Source organism: Zalophus californianus, chromosome 7 (assembly GCF_009762305.2).
Source record: "Zalophus californianus isolate mZalCal1 chromosome 7, mZalCal1.pri.v2, whole genome shotgun sequence".
In the NCBI taxonomy this organism is placed as follows: domain Eukaryota; kingdom Metazoa; phylum Chordata; class Mammalia; order Carnivora; family Otariidae; genus Zalophus; species Zalophus californianus.
The window spans coordinates 14,239,784-14,262,712 of NC_045601.1; the positions used below are offsets into that span (position 1 = coordinate 14,239,784).

General features: G+C 35.4%; 1 protein-coding gene across 5 annotated transcripts in view; it reads left to right on the forward strand.

Moving 5' to 3' along the window:
* RGS17 (regulator of G protein signaling 17) overlaps window positions 1-21,227 on the forward strand; it is a 91,507-nt gene extending 70,280 nt beyond the window's left edge. For all 5 annotated transcript variants that reach the window (XM_027601563.2, XM_027601562.2, XM_027601565.2 and 2 more), the window contains 3 exons: window positions 6,290-6,379; window positions 8,577-8,811; window positions 17,545-21,227. In XM_027601563.2, the coding sequence (XP_027457364.1) occupies window positions 6,290-6,379; window positions 8,577-8,811; window positions 17,545-17,733 (514 nt within the window). In that variant the 3' untranslated portion in view covers window positions 17,734-21,227. The remainder of the gene's footprint in view (window positions 1-6,289; window positions 6,380-8,576; window positions 8,812-17,544) is intronic.
* The last annotated feature ends 1,702 nt before the right edge of the window (window positions 21,228-22,929 follow it).

Sequence of the window (22,929 nt, forward strand, 5' to 3'; positions counted from 1 at the left end):
TGCTTGCACTCTCTCTCTCTCTGTCAAATAAATAAAATCTTAAAAAAAAAAAAGAACATATGACTTAAGTTCCATATTACCCCAGCAAGAGACATCAGAGTTCGAACAACTTATTACTGGAAAGGATAACTATAATGTTAATAGGATTAGGCTTGCCTTTTTTTAAAGACTAAATTATTCCTAAGTCAAATGACTTAGGGCTGGGGACTATCCAGAACATTTTCTAAATACCAAAAAGGAAAAATGGGTGCAATTATGCGCACCTCCTGAGATTAAAAGTATCCCCTTCGAGTTTGATTATTTCACTCACAGAAAAACTGAATGAGTCTTCTCCAATTCCTTAGAAAGATATAATTATTAAACCTCCACACACATAAAAATAGATATTTTTCCAAATAAGGGTAATTACTCCCAGAAACTTTTTCAGTTTTCTTTTATTCAGATTTGATTTAAAAGGATATTTATAAAGGCAACACAGCCATCTAGTGGACAGATTTTTAACAGTGGATTATTTTATTTTGGAGAGGTTTAAGTTTATGAAATAAAAACATAAGCCAAATAAAATACTTGTTTTATGACACATGATTCTATTTCTCATATGTCATATGATTATCACACATGATTACCAAAAGCAGGGGGAATATTTTGGGGGACAATGTTTTGTTTTGTTTTGTTTTTTTAGACAAGCATTGTATCACATTTCCAGACACAAATTTCTAGCCACCATTCCCATCCCCACATACCCCATTCAAAACCGAGCTGTTTTTCCAAAATGTATACAAAAAAACTGACGAGGTCGAAGTCAGAGGCTTGACGATAACTGATTTGTGAGAAATTATGGATGGCCTATGGTTACTGCCCCACCTTCTGGTGCCTTTTCTCTTCCATTTGTCGTTTTTTCTAAGCAATGTATCAGTGCCATTCTCCTTTCTGCATTCCCTTCTCAAAGTTACTCTGCTGATGGGAGCAAGTTGTACTTCCCAGGAGGCTCTCGGCAGTAGCAACACCTGATCCAGTCATGAGTAGCGTCCTCTCTTCTCTTCCTCATTTAGGCTTTGCCGTCAAAATCCTCTGTACCACTCCTTCCTGGTCATCTCAAATTCCAGGGAATTGAGAAATTGCTCCTTGCCAGTATCTACTGTATATTCAGCCCTCTGGGCAGTAACTCCTATAGCCCGATAGTCATGGGACAATGCCAAGAGAGAAGGCATTTGCACGCAGTCAACTGGTTTGTCCTAAGAGGTTTCCCTCTCCCAACATTGAAGAGCAATCAATCTTTGTAAATAACTAAAAAGCTAAAAAAAAGATCACAATTAATTCTTTTATATAAAGAGAAGTGGCATTGAGTAGTGAAGATGAACATGAGACCGGAAGTCAGAAGATGGGAGTTCAAGGCCAGCCCCGATAATGGTTTAATTGTGGGAATGGTGTAGATCAACCTCGGGGACTGTGTCCTCTAAAATAAAATGGGAATGATGAATAACAAATCCCCTGCTTACCTCACAGGACTGTGGTGAGGAAGAAGTAGTAAGGTAATGTATGAGGAAGGGTTTTACAATAATGGCAGAGTGTAAGGCTTTATTTCCTCAAGTTGAAATTAAAAGGTCTTTGGTAAACTTGGGATTGTCATTTCAATATGTGACTAATTTGCCCTTACATTTAATTAAGCATGTGTAATAATTTGCCTTTTTGTCTCAAGTTTTTAGTCTTTGCTTTGCAACCTTGTGTAGTGGGTCTTAACATTATCCCCTGTATGAGAGGAGGAAAATAAAGCAATAAAAGCAAAAGTCATCATAAAGGAGGTATATTGTACTTTTGGAGAGCACCTCATTGTCTTCTTGGCCTGTTACATAAGCACACCTCACTGTCTATTCTAATGTATCACTCCCACCCTGAAACATCTGATCGGCCCATTTTGACCTACATTTATATCATGCCTTTTTACGACTCCCAGCCTCTTATATGTGATTTTCCCCCCTCTGCTTGGAATTCCCTTTGTCCCAGTCTTATCTGAAACACCTGCCTTCATTGTTCAGTTTAATCATTACCTCCTCTGCAAAGCCTCTCTCAATTCTCTCATGCAAAAGTGTAGACACTGTAACTACCTAAGAAACATTATATGCATACCACTATTTTAGCTCTCATTGCAGTGCTGTGTGATGCTTATTTACCAGTCAGAGCTGTTCAGTTTCAGAGGCTCTGTCATATTCATCTTGAATTTCCAACCCAGGCAACATTGAATGAACCAGGTGTCTCATACATATTTATAAATTGTTGTTGACTTCTAAATAAAGCTGTGGTATTATTTTACCATGGTATTTTTACTGGGGGGAAAAAATGAAACATTTAAAGAATAAACTACCAATTCTTTTTCAGAGCCTGAAGGATGTTGATTCCATTTTTGCACTGGAAAATTTGAGGTAGAAGCTGTTAAATAAAAAAAGAAAAACTGATATACTGTGAGAATTTTAAAATACTGAATAGTATCTGTCTTTACCAATGACAGTGGATCTTTCTTGAGCCTTGATGTCATAGTGAATTAAATGCAAGCATCCTATTGATTCCACAGCTGAGATTTTGTGTAAATTTATGTGGTTTTGTGATCGGCCTCCATCCTAGAGTTACCATGGCTACTGCAAAGTTTTCATCTTATTTGCAGCCATTTCAAGGGCTCTCCCTAAGAACCAGTTGTTTTTCCTATAAAAGTAGACTGTCTTCCCAAAATAGGCCCCACACACATCCATGGTGATGAATCAGTAGGTAAGCTCTGTAACGGGCAGCAGGTAATGTTTTCCCCACCCTACTCATCCAGCTCAAAAAATTCACCCACACACAAGGAAAGCATATTTCCTTATTTTTTGAAATGTATCAAATGTATTTCTCCCTTCTCAAAGTCACCAATCTATAAAATGTCTAATGGGGTTTTAAATGCTTATTTTCATATACTTAGCCTAGATTATTGGCACTGTCTTCTATAAAATACTTAAGCTTTGATCAAGACTCCCACAGTGAGCATTATACATGCATTCTGCTCTCTTTATGGCTTTAGTTGCTTAAAAAGCAGAAATGTTAGTTAAGAATGTTACAAACATTGTAAAAGTGAAAAAAACATGTCTCCACACGACTACTCCTGACTGTTAAACTTGGTTTACTTTTAGAGCTTTTCTCAAGCACATGAACTATGTATATGTTGATTTAGAGCAAATATTTCCTGTCATTTATTACCTTAAAAAAAAAAAAACTCCACTATGTTACTTAGATCAAGACCAGCTGAAACTTAGTCATTCCTAAGACATAGATGGCAAGCAGTCTAGTACCAACTCTGTTATCATTTTATCCATATCTCTTCATCTTCAAGTGGCATTATTAGCAGTTCTTCATAACTGGAACTTTGAAACCAATTTTTTAAGGATGGTAGTAAAGGAAAGTTAATTAAAAGGACCCTTGACAATTGCTGAAAGTCCATTTCTTTCTACAGGGCAATATTTAATCCAATATTAGATCAAGAAACAGAGTAAACACTGAACAGCTAAGCAGTTATTGAATATCTGTTATAAGCAGTTTTAGTACAAATGTGTGTCCATATTTTACCATCTGTAGAAATGAAAGATATAAACACAACCCAATATTTCATGGTGATCACTCTAATATGGTGGCATTTGGGATGTTTGCAAATATCACAGAAACAGATATAAGAGCCAGAATTCATGTTCAGAAACTTGTGAATCACGCATGTGGATTCCAGATTTGTTACTCTACAGCAAAGACACAATGGAGAACAAAATTTTTTTTTCTAAGATATTGCCTAAAGTGAAGTATAGCTACATTTGTGTGGCTGTGGAAATGGAACAGAAATAAATTCTCAAGGAGTTAATTATTTAATCAGTGAAAGCAAGCTCATTATCTGGCCTTTTTATGGTACCTTACCATGTGTGTGCACATACACATACAAGCTCAGTAAAGGTTGGCAGAATGAGTATTAATATCCTATTTAAATACGATCTCTTCAGAATTTACAAAAATTTTGCACATTTTATATATTTGGCATCATGAATTTCTCCCAGGAAATTTCACAGGATATTGTCAATATGTATTCCTGCCTCCTCCCACCCACTTTCCCATAATTACTGGAAAGATATCAAATTCCAGAAAAGCACTCCTACTCAAAGATACTTTGAGAGAGTAATGGATCTCCTCTCAAACACATGCCTGACAGAAGTGTGTTGCTACATGGAGGGCTGAGGGTTCTGGACTGCCTTGAGCTGCAGACATATTCACAGAATCCACATGCAGAGACATAAACAACCACGCTGCTCTCTCTGAATCCCACCTCACTGTTTTCCCCGTGGCTACCCCACACTGAAGGCATGGAGGGTTCTAACCCTGGAACTGCTGCCTTTCTGCAGAGCACTAGTCAGTTTGCTAGGTGTTTAACAATCAGCGTTTCTGCTTCCCAGAATCTTTTGAGCCACACCACTTTTGCAATTCCCACTGAGTTCTCTTTTCTCCCGTAGTCCACTTTCCCAAGTAGATTTTCCTACCTGATCTCTTTCAGTTGCAGATTGGCTCCTCTTCCTTAGACTCTTCCCTTTCCAGCATTCTCTCTATCCTTACCCTTGCCCATGAGAATCAAAGAATGAATTAATGTTTGGGCGCCTGGGTGGCTCAGTCGGTTAAGTGTCCGACTCTTGCTTTTGGCTCAGGTCATGATCTCATGGGTTGTGAGATTGAGCCCCATGCCGGGCTCTGCACTCAGCACGGAGTCTGCTTGAGGATTCTCTCCCTCTGCTCCTCCTCCACCACCAGCACCCCCCCGCCGTTCATTCTCTCTCTCTCAAATAAATAAATCTTTAAAAAAAATGAATTAATGAGCCAATGTCTCCACTTCCATTACCAAGCTTCTCAGATTTAAGAACAGTGGCTTGTTGGAATCCTTGTCATACTAAACCCCCTTCCATTTGCCACAACCTTCTTTGGTGCCCCTTTTCTGCATTCACACAAGTAGTATGTTGCCTTAATGCCTATGAGAGAGCATGGTTTTTAATAGGTACTCAATAAAGATTACAGATGTGCACGAGAGAATTGGATTCACATTCCAATCATACAACATACTCCGTGTCCGACGTCGGGCGAACCTACTAGACAGCTCTGTGGCTCAGTTTGCTCATCTATAAAACGGAGATAATAAAATTAGGAAAGGACGGTACCTGACACATAATAGGTACTGGGAAATAATAGTTTCCATTTCCCCTTGTTGAACAAATGAATGACAAATGAAAGACATGTTATCCGGACTTTTGCTCTCTGACAGGCTCCAGTGAAGCTTCTTGGTTTCTAGACCAAGGGATCAGTTTGCTAATTCAGTAGCTTGACTTTTCAAGGCCATTGAGCCATCCCAACCACCCTGCTTCTTAGTATCACCCATAACCTCCCTCATTACACCTCGTTTACACCTAGAACCTTGGGTGTTCCACCCTCTCGTGCTGCTCAGCAGAAGTCTCCCTGAATCAGACAATTCTTGTTCTGGGTTACTAAAGCCCATGGGATTATCCTAGCTCTTGCAGGATTCTTGCAATCCTGCAGAATTTTCAAATTTACATCCTAGAGACACAGAGACGCCTCCGATCCAGTGGTCCTCCCCAAATCCTCACAGTGGCTGGCCTGTCCCTCCCAAGACATTGAAGACTGACTAAGCGGGAGGAAAGGTCAAAGACAAAAATATAAATCCCGTAGTTCAAACTTGAGTGGATGGAGGAGTGATGGTATCAGGGACAGAACACCCAGGATGCAGAAAATGATGATGTGAATTTAGCAAATTTTGTTTCAGAATCTGAAACATCTTATCTTTTTAGCTATCAATGGGAGAAAATAAATGGAAAACAAGCTATGAATAGAACTAACCAAAAGTCAAAATGACATTACTCCAAAGAGTAACATACTGATGCATATCAAATACTAAAGCACATAATCATGTGAAGTATCTGGGAGATTTTAAGTAATTCAAATTATTAAGGATGAAGTCAGAATGTATAACAGTATCCATTTTTGAGATTATTCATTATTTTATTAAGTAATCATTTTCATTTCTTTAGTGAACATAGGCTTCCCCATCATTTTTAAATGGTGTCACTCTTTGTGCACATATATATATATATATATATATATATATATATATTCTCACATAGTTGAGAATAAAATTCTTCTGTGAAATAGTTTCCTGCAATTCTTTTTCTTTTCTTTAAGTAATTGGTTTTCCCGAGACAAAATAAAGTGTTATACTACCTTGCAGCCTCACTGTTAGGAATGAAGAAAGAGGGGAAAATGCGGGAAGACCCACACATACCACAAAAATGGAGAGCATCCAAGTCCTAGAGGAATGGTAAGTGTGCTTCACCTTGTAATCGTGTCTTGTGTTTGTATACCGTTTACATCTACTCAGTGCTGGAGTATTAGCTCTTGTGTCCTGGTACTGCTCAAAATGGTTTTGTGAAATGAATGCATTCTCAGTCTGGGAGATCTTATTTGTGATGGCAATTGCTTTTCATCAATTTTTCTATTACCTATGTTAAGCTATCAGGTAAAACGCTGCCTGAGTTTCTCTCTTTCAAAAAGTAATGACTGTTAAGGTGAATTAGCCCCTGATTGCCCTAATTCTTCTCTTTCCTGTGAATGTTTTTTCTAAGCTTTTCTCTTTATCAGGGAAGAGTCTAAAACACATAAAAAACAAACAAACAAAAAAGATTACATAATTACCTAAGTTGGTTGGTCAGAAAGGGCACCCAGATGGTCCCTGGTCCCATTTCCATCAGAACAGACTCTAACCAGGTATTTTCTCCAAAATGAACATCAAGTTCTCATTGCAGTATCTACAAAATAAAATTAAAATACAAGTAGATTACTTGTATAATTAAAGGTGCTTTCTTTTTCTGCTTCCTATGAAAAGATTTTAATGTTGGTGCCTCATAGTAATTTTTCCACCTTTAAAATTTTTTTAAATGAACGAGGAAGTTCAGACATTTTGGATTAGTAACAAATCTATTTAAAATGCTTGGTCAAAAAAATAAGAAAAGATAAAATACAAGTACTTCTTGGACCAAATGTATTTTGGGTTGGAAAATTCTTTTTTTTTCCTTTCCCTTTTTTTAAAAGTTTTTATTTAAATTCCAGTTAACATACAGTATAATATTAGTTTTAGGTGTATAATATACTGATTCAACACTTCCATACAACACCCTGTGCTCATCACGACAAGTGCACTCCTTCATCCCCATCACCTGTTTCACCCCTCCCCCCACCCACCTCCCTTCTGGTAACCATCAGTTTGCTTTCTATAGTTAAGAGTCTGTTTCTTGGTTTACCCCTCTCTTTCTTTTTTTTCCCTTTGCTCATTTGTTTTGTTTCTTAAATTCCCTATATAAGTGAAATCATATGGTGTTTCTTTCTCTAACTTATTTCAATTTGCATAATACTCTCTAGTTCCATCCATGTCATTGCTGAGTAATATTCCATTGTATATATATATATATATATATATATATATATATATATATATACACACACACACACCACATCTTCCTTATCCATTCATCAAGCGACGGACACTTGGGTTTTTTCCATAATTTGGCTATTATAGATAATGCTGCTATAAACATTGGGGTGCATGTATCCCTTTGAATTAGTGTTTTTGTATTCTTTGTGTAAATACCTAGTAGTGCAATTGCTGGATCGTAGGGTAGTTCTATTGTTAACTTTTTGAGGAAGTTGGAAAATTCTTAAATAAACCAATGGATAGGAAAGCAAGATCTGGATCAATTTAACCATAAGAATCTCCAAGCTTCTCTTTTCCATTTCTTTGAAGTATAACCAAAGGGAGTAATAACTGGCGGTTTCTGAATGAACATAGTCACTGAAAACTTGAATATAAATATGTAGAAAGTCCTCAGTGTCATTATAAAGGCCCCGAGATTTTTAGCTCTAATAATTCCATTCATGGGTAATACTTCATTCATAGTATTTAATAGAGTAATACTAGAGCTTAGGAAAATATGTGACAAGTGTGTACAATGTATTCTTATTTTAGACCCAGTGACAAATGAAAAAGTAGCTAACAGAGAGGAAAAGAGAAACTGCACCTTATGGCTTTAAAGTTAAACTCTACATCAAAAAATATAAACAAAGAAATTAAAATCTACACCAGAAGCAAACAAAAATTTCAGTTTGCCCTTCAAATTAATGCATAGGGTGTCTTTTTCAATTTGCAATACAGTGTTAAGGTTTGAACATGTCTGGGCTTCATTATGAATTTATGATGACCATGTGCATAGTGTGTATAACCCCTTGCTATTTGAATGCTTTGCTCCCTAACACACACCTGTGCCTAAACAAATTTTTCTTAATATCCAGAAATAACTAGGCTAGTAGTCCTGGCAGATACTTACCAGATCAGGCTAAACAAATTATCAGTGACCACTAGATGGCAGCAAGTGAATAGCAATTTCTATCTTTTCTCCCCTACCTGGACTAAGTATTCTGAGGTCAGAGTTGCCTTTGATAATGGCCCAATTCTGTCTTTGCAGCCAAAACCCCACTTCAGATGAAGTCTTGTCCTGGTCTCAAAATTTTGACAAGATGATGAAGGCCCCAGCAGGAAGAAACCTTTTCAGAGAGTTTCTCCGAACAGAATACAGTGAAGAGAACCTACTTTTCTGGCTTGCCTGTGAAGACTTAAAGAAAGAGCAGAACAAAAAAGTCATTGAAGAAAAGGCCAGAATGATCTATGAAGATTACATTTCTATACTATCACCAAAAGAGGTAAAAATCTGGAAAATATTAATGTGGGCTTCCTAAGACCAAGGATAAACGCAAAGGGACCTCTGTCCACATTGGGTAATGCATGGGGTATGGACAGGCTTGAAGGCTTCCCTGGGCAGATAATTTAGATTTCACTCTGACAGTCTACTTGAACACAGGTTTGAAGGCTAGGTTTCCCCACTATGCTTTGATCATTTATCTCTCGCTGAATCGTGGGGTAGGCTACTTGCTTTTCAGAACTAACATTACGAAGCCTATTAAATACAATTTGCTTAATACGGTGACTTACGCTAAAGAGGAAAAGAAGAATTTACTGTGGGGCAGTGTTTCTCAAAGTGTGGTCCCCAGATCTCCTGTCTGAGAATCACCTGGAGCATTTGTTTGAAAAGCAAATTCTTGAGGCCTACCCAAGACTTCTAAATCTGAATTTTTAGAAATAGAGCCCAGGAATCTGGACTTTTAACAAGCTTTCCATGTACATACTAGTTTGAAAACCCCTGTAATAGGAGCTTTAAAAAGAAAAAGAAAAAGCTATCATGTTGATGCTTATCATAGAATTTTTATAGGATTGAAGAATGGGCCTTTATGACTCATTCATATTTTTAGGGGAGAGATGGGTGATAGCAATTCTTTTATTTATTGCAGTTATCCTGTTATTCAAAGTGCAAGCTATTTTTGCCATTGCCGAAACATACCTAATAAACAAGGAACATTTCAAGCAAACAAATTAACAATTTTCCATTAACTTTTTAAGAATTAATTTGATCCTAAGTAATGCTCCAGCTGCCAGGGTTAAAAGCACTTGCTGAGGGAGGAATGAGTAGTGTAGCCAGGCCTCTGGAGTGCTGCGTGACAGAGTTCCAGGGTCCTTTAAGTGTTTGAATTTAGAGGTTCCTGAATGCCTTCTGTTCTCCACAACACTCTCTTTTTGTCTTTCCCATCTCTGTGCATTTAAATGTCCTGACCTGGTACCTTCTGCTCCACGCTCCTCTCCTGTGTGCCCATTTGTAAAGTTCCCTAGAAATAGGCTCTGCTCATTGGTGCTTCATCCAATCTGGGATGTGGCCCCAACCTGCCGTAAGGTTCGGGCCACATCCCCTCACCCTGAAATCTATAAAACAAATCCATGTCTACTTTATCAATCTATGTTTGGAAGGCTGTATAAAGGATTTAACTCCTAATAAGGTATACCTTAGTAAGTTTAAAAAATTTGTTAGGTTATAATTGCCATTGGTATTCCAGAGGACTCCAATAGTATTGTCTCTATAAAATGAGAAACCTGGAATTGGATACACAAAGATTGTTTTATTTTTTATTTCCCTCATTAATATAGAAAAGTATTCATAGAAACAAGGTGGGGAGAATTTTTTCTGTAGCCTCAATGCATTTATTACTGATGCCACTTTGTGGTTCTAACATCAGAAATACATTCTTCAGGTTTGTGGTCTGTCTGGAACCTCAGCATCTAGCCAGTTCTACTTGGATTTTATTAGCATATGCATTTCATTCTCTTTTTTATTTTCATTTTGCATTACATGGCAAAGATATCAATGGATCCAAATGTGCCCAATGATATGCTTCTCTTGCCCATAATTGGTGCTTGGGAAGATTATCTAGCCCATTTCTCTCCCCAAAATATATAATATTTATCATGTGAAAATGATAATTGTCTCAATTACCTAGTCCATTCTTTGTACTACCTATGATTGGTGTTCAATTTAAAAGAATGTTGGTAGAAAAGGTATTCTCCATATGAAGTACCTAGAATTCCTTTATTTTACAGTCTCCATTTACTAGTTTTTAGTTTTTATGGGAAACACTTTCCCATTGTCTTCACACTTCTGATTTTCAGATGTCACTGATTAATGGAGCTAAATTGTAAAATAGACAATTTTTATAAAATTACTTCTTTGGGCCATAGTTTCAAGCTATCTTAGTTATTGATTACTGAAATATAAACTCTTGGAATTTCATTGTTTTTGCAAAAGTACTGCAGTTTTGTTTTAGCCTAATTTCTTTATTTTGAATATGAGTTTCACCAAAAAGTCATTAAAATATTATTTCCTGATCAAGAGCACTACCTCTTCTAGATTAAATGGACTAATATTTAGTGTAACAGACATATATCTTTTCTCCTTTGTGTATCTATATTTGGGCCATTTAATATCCTCAAAATACCACAGAGAGAGAGAGAGAGATGGAAGCAAAATTCAAATTTTTATCATTTTGCTACTTGTGTGCTGACTTGTAAATAACTCTTGACATAGAATCTAAATGATTGGACTGTATGAAGTGCCTTTGGTTAGTCAAAGGATTGTTCTCCTGTCAACATAGTAATTACATTTGGTCATTTGGTCATTGTTTAGTAGCAAAAACAAATAAACCAAAAGTAGGTATTTGCAATTATAAAAGAAAATTGTTTACAAGTTATATTTTAAGCCAAGGTATAGATATATTTACTCTTGAACCATGACCTGACTCAATGATACACTCAGAATATGGCATGCGCTTTCTGGCCACCCCAGAGCCCTTTCTAAACTATTATACCTCACTGACCTTTCTGTGCAAAAACTTCTCAATCTCTAATCAGCCACAATACAATAATAACTGTCTGATGATACCGAGTTGTCACCTTCCAATTCTGTTTTCCAACAGTGGAGAGAACACATGTCACATCAAAACAGCCCTGACTATATAGTGGTGAGAGCACTGAACTAATCATTCAGGGGCACAAGATTCTGGTTCTGGATCTGCTTCAACCTGATTGTGTGGCCTGGGATAAATTAGTTCACTTCTCTGATTTGTTATTCAGTTGTTTTGTTTACCAAAATAAAGCTAAAAAGGGACACAGAGAATAGTAAACCAAATCCAGAATGACAACTGTAAGGCTCTTTGCTACTACTCCATTCTCTTCACCAAGTGATGTGGCTAATCAATCATGGTTCTTACTGCTATACCCAGATCCAACCAGAGAATTTCTCTCAACACAATATTCAAAGCAGCTGCTACAAACTAACTGGAGTTGGGATCCATTTCCCATTTTGGGGCTAGATAATCTGGCCTTTCTACCTCTGAAATTCTATGACTGTTTCTACTTATTCTGAATATTTTTATTTCTTTTATTTTTTTAAAGATTTTATTTATTTATTTGAGAGAGAGAGAGAGAGAGTGAGACAGAGAGAGCCCAAGAGGGGGTAGGGTCAGAGGGAGAAGCAGACTCCCTGCTGAGCAGGGAGCCCTATGCGGGACTCGATCCCAGGACTCCGGGATCATGACCTGAGCCGAAGGCAGTCACTTAACCAACTGAGCCACCCAGGCGCCCCTATTCTGAATATTTTTAAAGAACATGAATATTTGAATCATTTATAAAATAATGACTGAACAACTAAAAATTGTCAGGATTGCATTCTTAACTAGAACCTCATTTTTCTTCACTAGACTCTCATTTTATCTTAATTTGATTGAGTTATCATGTTCCTCTTGGTTAAATGTAGAGGAAGTCTACATTCTCGAAATTATTTATATCTAGATAACTCATTTTCTTCATGAAGCCAGTATCCTTGAAATTACATTTCATTACTCGAAGGGCATGTTTTATGTCCTTTTAATAACTTGAGCAGTATGTTTTAAAATAGACGTTTGCAGTCAGGAGACAGTATAACTTTCATTTTTTGGTATAGCGTATATTTCAAGAGGGAAAGGACAAATTTTAATTAAAAAAAACTAAAAACACATAAAGAAGAGCATTTTTCAAAAGTAAATTTTCTATGTGATGTTCTCAAGGAGAAAATAAATGGGGGTAGTAAAGAGGAATTTAAGATTGATAATAATCTTGCTGCAGATAGCAGATGCTAATGGCAGTTTATATTTATTAAATATTGAAAAGACAAACCCAGCAAAATTAAGAACTTTAGTAAAAATTCTATTTGGGTTTCCTGGGCTGGCCCATGCAACTCTTGAACTCCTGTAAGTTTGAACCCTACGCTGGGTGTAAAGATTACTTAAAAAATAAAATCTCAAAAAAAAAAAGTCTATTTAAAAGCTATTATCTACTATAAACAGCATTGAGCTCTTGAATGAATAAGTAATTATAAAAAGACATATCTATAATGAAGAAAACTGTTCAGTTTTCTACAAATCTTTTTAGTGATGGCATTATCCTTAATCTGGGCTGTAATCCAGTCCTGTTACTACTTAACATCCTTATGACACTGAGCAGCTCATTTCAGGGGTCCCTGACCTTAGCTTCCTCATGGGGTAGAGTAATGGCATAGAAAAAGCTCAAAAACTCACTAAATCTCTAACTTTACAGCTTTCTCCCCCATGGTGATTTGAATAGTAGTAGGGGTTGTTTGCTTCTTATGATTTCATCCTGAATTTCCAGTTGTTATCTGGGAGAAAAAAAGCAGTAAACCTATTTAAAATCCAGAACTATCTAAAAATAATGCATATGTGATAGACATGTGGATTCTGTGTTTGGAAGTACGTGCCTCTTTAAGCAAAATTATGTGAATTAGTACTTTTGATTATTTAAATTGGCTTTTCTAAACAGGACTCATTTGACTGTATTTTCCCAGATTAATTTCTTTGTGCATGCATATTATCAATCAAAAAATATTTGTTTCCTATGAGCCAGATACTGGGTTAGATGTTGGGAATATGTTGGTGAACAAGAAAAACATTGGCCTATCTTTTACAAAGCTTACATTTCAGGACAGACAAATCATCTCAAAAGCAAATAACTAAAAATTGTGAGAAACATTATGATGGAGGTGGAGGTCAATGGTATTGTTTAGAAGAGGGGTAGTCAGGTAGGGTCACTCTGAGAAGGTAAAATTCAAGTTGATAGAAAGGCTGAAGACACTGTGCTTGATCAAAAATGTGTCATGATACTGAAGGTCAATTATTATTATTATTAATATCACTTTACATTGGGCTTAAACTTTGTTATTGACAAAATGGTCTCACATATATAATCACAATATAGGTCTCACAAGAATCCTTTAGCCACTAGGACAGAGGGCACCATTTTACAACAGAGGAAATAAATGGATTCTCAAAGAGGTAAACCAACTATTGTAGGACACAAGCCCAAGGTCTTCTAATTCCAAATGTGGTGCCCTTTCAACTGTAATATGCTGGCTAGTAATCCCATTGCCTAGTATTTTCTTCATGACACTTCTATAGACTTCTATAAACCCAGCCTTAGAACTTAAGACACCATGAGAAACAGCAGTCATAACCACATGCCTGAACTCTCCCTCAGACAAGCAAAATAAACTTTCCCATCATTTGGACCATATCAGGAATATGGCTACTGCACTTTATGATTGTGCTGCACTTAATCATCTTTGTTCCAAGAAATAAATTCCAATAGTTTTATTTATAATTATTTTCAGTAGAAATAATCAACACAAAATAATATGACTAAAAGTACACATGGTATAAATTTATTAAAACTAATAGGAGAATCCAGTATTCTTTATAAAATTTAACATGAGAAAACCAAATTTAGTTAAAATTAAAAAGAATATCTCCAGTGGCAGAAGATATCACTGGTAAAATTTAATATGAACTTATAAAGGAAAAAAGAAATATATCAGAATTTTACTTCCACAAGAATCCTAAATAAAGCAACTTTGGTAAAATTAAAAATAAAATGGAAAAAAAATGAAGGAAAAAACTTAATCATGATATCTAAAAAGTTGTTTAAGGAATTAGCCTAATTAATTTAAGGAGAGACTCCACAAGAGTCTCCACAAGTCTCCACAAAAGACTTTCAGTGAAAATTCATCCTTTTCAGCATAATTCTGCCCCAAATGTCCATGAAGTCAAAACTTCCGTTGCTTCTTGATGGCTAGAACAGAAAGGCAGGGTCAACACTTGGCATACAACCTTCTGGCAATATTCACCTATCTCGGTGTTCTCCTCCACTGGGTAGGAAATGTAGCAAGATTAAGCAGGTGTTATCACTCAGTTTGAGCCAGGTTTTCCCAAGCCACACTAGCTAGACTTGTGTCTTCATTCCCTGCACTTTACCACCACACTCTTGTTGAACCTTCAGCTCGCATGACATTTTTTTCCTAACTAGCTTGTGGAGTTGCAGGTGGATATTTGTATGTTTGCAAGCCACTTGCTTTCCTCCTTCCTCTGTCTCCTGCTCCTGGTGCAAGTGAATGCTTCCCAGTTCCCTGAGGCCTTTCACAAAGTCATGTAAGCCTTGTAAACTTCACTTGCCACCTCTCAACACCGCCATTGTTCCCAGCACCGCCACAGCTGCTGGGTGAATGCTGCCAAATCCATAGGAGCTGTGCGGCGCCCCGGCCCACAGGAATACTTCTTTTTCTGTTAATGCTGTGACTGCTGCATTGTACCCTCCCTTCCCCCACCTAGATATGAGTCTGTGAGGACTGAGTACTACCAGAATTCCCATTGCCCAACGGTACCTCTTGTCTTGTGCTTCTCAACTTTCTCTTCCCTTGGGATGAGTTCTTTATGGGAAACTCCTCAGTCCGTTAGTCATTGGACCCCAGATTAGATGAGATTATGAGCCGTCCAGGTGTGCCTGATTCCTATGGTGACTATGGCTCAGGCCCAGGCTGGGATCCACCCCCACTAACTTGTATTATAGATGTTCCACAATCTGAAGCACAAAGATGCCACCAGATGAAACTCTTATTGTTATATCCATGGGGTTTATCCTTGTTATTTGACCTCTCTACACTTCTTTTGACTGACAACTTTTCCAAACAAGCAGACATTAAGGTAAATATTTTATTTTTTAAATAGAAATAGCAAATGAGTTTTTGTTAGAGGTTACTAAATGTTGGATGACTTTCTCTGTGATCTTTCACTATGGTTTTTAATTTGCAAAAAAAATAAAATAAAATTATACAGTGAGAACTCAAGACATTTAATCATTCAAGGTATTTTTATTTCTCTGTCTTAAGATAATGGATATGGTTACAGCCACAAACAATTATACTGTATTTAATTATGCTGTTATTTAAGAAATAAGTGATCTTCTTTCTTTATCACTAATCTAACATTTCCCTCCTCCATTGAAACAAAAAGTTATCAAGTTTGAAAGTAAGAGCAAAAACATTTACAAAAACAGTTGAGTGTATTTGGTAAGATTTCACCTTACCATAACACCACTTTTCAGTATGAGATCAGCTTGAACTCCAGTGTCAACATATTCCTACTGGGTAGAAAGATAAACAATATTTTTAAATAAAAATCTTAGGGAAAAATTCTGTATTTTTTATTTCTTTGTACTGATGATGACCTCAGATGGCTCAGATAACACAGAGAATAAAACCTAAATGATCCATTTCCAGAACTTTTTTTTAAAGAATTCCTTAAGACAATATATAGTTCAGCAAAGAAACCTTTAATTTTTTCTGTAACATTGGTCTAGCTAAGCCACAGAAATTTAGTCTGGATCACCATTTCCCTCTCATAGCACCGGTCTCTGGGATGTAGCAATCAACCCAATTCCACATGGTCCATAGAGCTCAGGAATCTGGGCACACCCAGACAGAATATGAGCCACTTAAGTCATTAGGACTCTCTCAGACCCCAGGCTCAATCCATACAGTAGGGGAGAAAAGAAGCCAGAACCAAAAAGCCTTTTGCAAAATGCTTACGACAAAATGTTCAGCTATAAATATGAAAGGTTTGTATAGACATGAGTACATCATGAGACAGATAATATAGATCGCAGTGCTCTAGTCCATGTTCAACAGTGAGGACTGAGGAAGCCAATCAGGACAAGTTTGTGATGGCTGGCCTCTTAGGTTTTGCTAACATGTCACTTCAGGGCAGAACTTACTTCCGTTCCCCAAGCCTGCCCTTATTGCTATTTATTTTTCCCCAGTTCCCTTTCCAGGAGTCCTACCAGCTCCAACAGGATGAGCATTTAGTGACGGAAAACAAAACAAAACAAGAACTATCATTTGCAGAATTTAATTTATTTTGGCTTTTTAAATAACACTGTACTGATTACTTGCACGGGTATTCTGAATTCCTACTTACATTTCTCTTTTCAAAGACTCCACTTCAAGCAATTGTTCTACTTAATCTTTAGAACAGAGATTTTAGATGTATCTCTGGATAAGGACCATAAAGTTCTCTGTGCCTTGCCAGGTACCCCCAAGACATGGAAAATGCCTGCTCTGGTTTTGCTCTACTACACCCTTCCATGTTCCTGGTTTCTTACTTTGACGCTATAGGATTTGTTGGGATATTAAAACTATCAGGAATCAGCACTTGATATCATGCTAATTTTTGCCAGAGAACTACTCTCTGACAGATTTTTACCTTGTCCCATCAAGAGAATCACCCCAGCAGTTACCTAATAGGAGGAGATAAATTTGTCTTCTGGCTACGGAATTCTCCAGTGCCTCAACTATGAATAGAAATGGTCAAAAACCCAAGTGAATGCATAGAAAAGATAAATCCAAGGAAGCCAGGATATCTGAACTAAATTTCTGGTTTAAAAAACAAGTTGTTTTTTTGTTTGTTTTAGTTCAACTTTTGAGGAAGAAAAGTATGCAAGGTTAGGTAGTCTCGGAAAAGGTAACCTCAAAAAAAAAAAAAGGTAATGTCAAGATTTTAGGTAGTTGGATTTAACTCTTTGAAGTTTCTCTGAAATGTCACAAACCTTAATTACTTAATTGAAAGCTTTTGAAAAAAAATTTATTTAATGTATCTGCTCTTATTTCTTTTTAGGTCAGTCTCGATTCTCGAGTTAGAGAGGTGATCAATAGAAATCTGTTGGATCCTAATCCTCACATGTATGAAGATGCCCAACTTCAGATATATACCTTAATGCACAGAGATTCTTTTCCAAGGTTTTTGAACTCTCAAATTTATAAGTCCTTTGTTGAAAGTACTGCCAACTCTGCTTCTGAATCTTAATTTTCATTAAAAAAAAAATCATTTTGGAGGGCTGGGATGGGAAATAAAGGTAATTAAATAACACCAGAAACTGAGTTCCTGGAGAACTACAGTTTAGCATTCCTCAGGCTACTGTGAAAATACAACCATATGGTTTTTGTCTCCATTTTTATCAAGGTTATCCTGGTTAAGTTTGGAGAAAACACCACAGAATAACAATGAATTGCCAAATTAAGTTTGTTTTATTCAACACTCATTCTACTTGCAAGCAAACTGTATTTGTAGTCCTATGAACAGTCTCCTAGTGTATCCCCAGAGACTGCATGTGCAAAGTAAAACTGCTTCATTTGCCACATAGCTGTTGTAATATTTAATCCAATGGCATAACTTATATCTGTATTTAAGGACTTTTGTGCAATATGGTCTTATAGAAATAATTGCCAAAAAAATTGGCTGTGGTTTGCATTTTTAAATATAATCTGAGACAGAAAAAGCCAATTTTTAAGTTGTAACAATGGTATTCAACATGCTATATACTGTGTTCAGTACACTCATTTTGAAGCCAATATTTCTGTACATGGAAAAAGAGCTCTTTATCTCTGTTTGTTGGAAAATCCTAACGGGGGATTCCTCTGGTTGTTCACTGCCAAAACTGTGGCATTTTCTTTACAGAATAGTTTGCTATGTAAAAAAACAAAATAAACAACAAATAATAAGAAGAAGAAAAGAGAAAAAAGCACAAAACAATTTGAAAATATTCTATCTCAATGACAAATCAAAGAGTGATAACTGTTTTTAATTGTAATAGAAGAAAATCTATGTATATATCAGATGTCCAATACTGTAATTAATTTATTAAAGACTGGCTCTCCAGTTCTAAAACGGTTGTGTAAAGTATGTACTTTAGCAAGAAAAATATACGAAGCTCAATAACTTAGTTTTGGAATATAAAAAAAAAAGGATTTAATAAAGGAATGCCTAAATGTAGCATCATAAAACATTTTGATGAATAGCATCTGTCCTGTGGCATATTTTCCTTGAAAGCAAAATCCAATGAAAAGCTAAGTTTTTAGCCAAGAGAAGTTTTGTAAGGGTTATGAAGAAGATAATTCTCTACTTCAGACCTTAACTGTTTTCATAGTATCTTCAGAATGACTTATTTTAAAAATGTTAAAACTAAACTATTACTACTCATCCATAATTGAAAGGCAGTACAGTGCTCAAATCTTCTAGCTGCCATATTATTTTTTATAAGTACCACTAAATCTTTAAGACAGAATACTTGCCTGGTATTGGCATGTTCTTTTGACATTCAAGAAAACAGTATCCTATCATGTGCACACACAGAAAAGTCAGTGTCATATTTATATCAAGGTGTTACATTTGAATATTAATATCCCCTGGAGGCTATTTTTTTAACTTAATAAATATAGTATTGAGTCACCTAAAGGGAAAGTTTTAAAAATATTTATATCCACTGAGAATACTGGCCTTATATTAAGGATGATATTAAAATTATGGGTTTTGTCATTTTTTAACTACCTCTCATTTTTTAATTTATTAAACATTTTTAAAATAAACGAGTTTGGGGTTTTCTTTTTAAAATTTATTTTACTTGAAAGGTTGGCATCATAAGTTTCTTTTTCCATAAAACTTAAGACATTTCAAGGATTGTTTTTTTAAGTGAATTTGATTTTCTAATTTATATAGAATTCAGGAGATATGGTTAAAAGGGCTATTATCTATTCCCTATGCAAATATTTTAGCTGTTGCAGTGTTTGACAAAATGGGATTTAAAAAAAGTTTGCCGAGTTAGAAAACAAAATGTTCTGTTTACACTGGCGTTGCTGACTATCCTACCATATTCAGCACTTTTAAATACATTATTTATGAAAATGTAGTTAGAATACAAGATAGAAAATATTTATATCCTTTCTTTTAATAAATGCCTGTTTTTGTCTGAAAGTGTTAGTGTGTTAAGACATACTTTATCCATGTCGATTAGATATTTCCTATTTGAATAATAGCTTTCAGTAATATGTTGAAAAAAAAAATAGTATGAAGATGTTTACAAAAAGTCCTATTTTTTTCCGAAAGAGTGAAGAAAAACCTACAAGAATCATCACTTCTATTGTGAAGTTCTATTGTTCCTAAATTATTTAATTTTTTCTTGAGTAGAATTGAGTTTATTATGCTCCTATGATGTATTCACATATATGTTGTAATATCATACTTGTTGCTATGTTTGAGGCACAATAAATTGGTGCACATGACCAGAAAATATGTAATATACTATGATACACCGCATGCATCAATCTTTTTACATGTAGACTTTATATTCTTGTTGTTACTATATATGATGGTGACCTGCTAGCCATAAGTTATCTTTATAAGATACTTTGGACTATTAGATGAATTGTCTGTTTGACAATACCTTTAATATTTTACCAAATGTAAAAGATAAGGGCCCTTATAAAGAGTCCTAATCTCTAACCTGGGCATTTGTAGAATACAGACTTTGAAGTTAGTATATCCTTTTGAGACATGATTAGGAAGTTGGGTTGAGAATGATTCTAGAGCAGATTTACACATCAGACGTTGGCAGCCATGTTATGTGAGCATTTCTGTGTTAAATTCCTATTGGGGGGAGGGGGAGGTTTCTCATTTAATTTCAAAATGTTTGAAGTTTCTATCTACGAGTATGTGTATATATTTGCAACTCTACCAATTTTTAAAGTATGGTATAACTCCTTCTGTTTTAATTACAGAGCTATAATAAACAAAAAGCCCTCAACTGGTGTCTATGCTACCATTCCAAGAGCACAATATTTGTTATGATAGAATCTGATTTTTCCTAGTGAATATATTCCTCCCTGGGGACAAATTAGCACTTTAGAAGGTACACTTTGTGTTTTAGATTGTCAGGATATCTTTGTGTACTGTTAGAATCTGCTAATGCACACAGGAAGAGATTAATGCTCTTTCTATAGTGCCTAAATTCAGATGTGTCTATCATGGAAAGAAAAGTGAAGGGTATAGATTATATATAAATGTATACAACTAAATTGGAGAGCCAGATTTCTTCAGAGATGGATCTTGTACATAGATCACACTAATAATGGATGGATGATGCTTCTTCTTCTTTACTCTGGATAATTGTTGTTATGTTACCCAAAGGTAATACAGATGTTCCAACAGTGTTATAGGGCAGCTGTAAGCACAATGGGTGCACTGGCATATGAACAAAAATAGCAAAACACAATTTTGATATCAATGTTATGGAGTGCAAAAATCAAGACCATAATGTGGTCTTTTAAAAAAAAAAAAGTCTTAAAATATGTACATAGGATGACCAGTTCTGATATTTGGTCATGGTGCATGGGGTGTTTATTAGTATCCTTTAATGCTGCCTAGGTTCTTACTTACAGAATGAAATGCATATCATATATTTACCTGATAGTTCAGTTTTGCAAAAGGACTATAGAAATAGGTAAATAATGTTTCTATATTAGGGGCAAAAATACATTTTCACCCCATTAAGCTGACTTAAAATAATACCTGATTCTTAACTTTGAACGTATCCATTTTTTCTATACACTTTTAACATACTGAAAAAATGTCATATCGTAATTGTGACAAGTTACATTTGCAAAAAATACAACATGTCAGATGCTTTGAGGAATAAATACAGAAGAAAGAAAATTTAAATACAATCAGAAAATAGGAAAATAAGAACTCTTTCAAAAGCCACCTAAAACTTCTTAGGTCTAAAATGCCTATAGATAGAACCCTATCAAACATGAATTTTAAAAACGTTGCTCTGGATACAATGGCATATTATTTTGAAAGGTGGTAAAGACAGTTCCACAAAACTTTCTTGCCTGTGTATTTATATTGACAGCTGCTGACCCTATTTTTCAAAATATATTATGCAAACATTTATATTTGCATGCTTTTTTGAGTTCTTTTTAAATTTCTGACCAATATAAAATGCTTGTTCTCCTGAGAAAACAGTATTAAATCTGTAAAAGTTTTAGTTATTCCTCACTTGTTACAACTGCAAATATTTATCAATAAAACTGATACCAAAAACTTGGCTTCTGATCTTCCCTGCAACGTTCTTCATAGTATCCTTGCAACACATGGTAGTGCGTAGGTTGATACAGTTGTTCCCCAATACCAGGCTTTACTTACAAATTTGAATTCAAGTTACATTTCTATCTCATGGGACTTTGGGCAAATATTATATTGAACCTCTCTGAGCCTGTTTCCTCATCTTCAAATGGGGAATAGAATACCCTTATTTACACGGTGGGCGTGAGAATTAAAAGTCAACATGGAAAGAATAAAGTGTTACATATATTATTACTACTTTATCAAACTTTTCCAGCTCAATAATTATTCCCTTTTCAAGAATGTATGAGTTAAATGCCACTTTAATGCACTTTTCCCCAATTCTTTAGAAAAGCATACTTTAAAAATCTGATTTAATTATTCATCCACGGTTATTTTAAGATGGAGGACTATGTGAATCTGTTACTGCTTTGCTCAATATGATTCAAATTCAGTTTTCAGTTCATGAACATCACACTGAACCTACAACCGGGAAGTATGTTTCTTTCCATGACACACATACACAGATATATGTATATAGATGCGTGTATGCATGTGTGTATAATATTGTAGGTTTAAAATAAATGTTTAAATAAGATAAATAAGTCATTGAAAAATTTTATTTCCAAAGGAAATAAAACAACATTCCCAAGGACAGGAAGAATATAAACGTCAAATAATTTGCCAAATAAATATGGGAAATAAAGCTAAAACTAAGTTATGAGAGACTGCCCATGAGAAAACACTGAAATTGGCATGGAATAGAAACATTCTGGTGTGTTTTTTTTTTTAATTTTACCATGAAAATATGAAAATAAAAGAATAAAAGGTGGTTGTGTGTTCATAAAATTTTTCATTAAACCTTTTAGTTTAGAATAGTTTTAGATTCACAGAAAAATTGTGAAGATACCGCAGAAAGGTTCCATATACCGTACACCCATTGTGACATTTGTCACAACTAATGAACCAATATTGATGCATTAAGTTCACACTTTATTCAGATTTCCTTAGCTTTTACCTAGTGTCTTTTTTCTATTACAGGATTTCATCCAAGATACACATAATATTTAGTCATCCTGTCTTCTTAAGTTCCTCTTAGTTGCA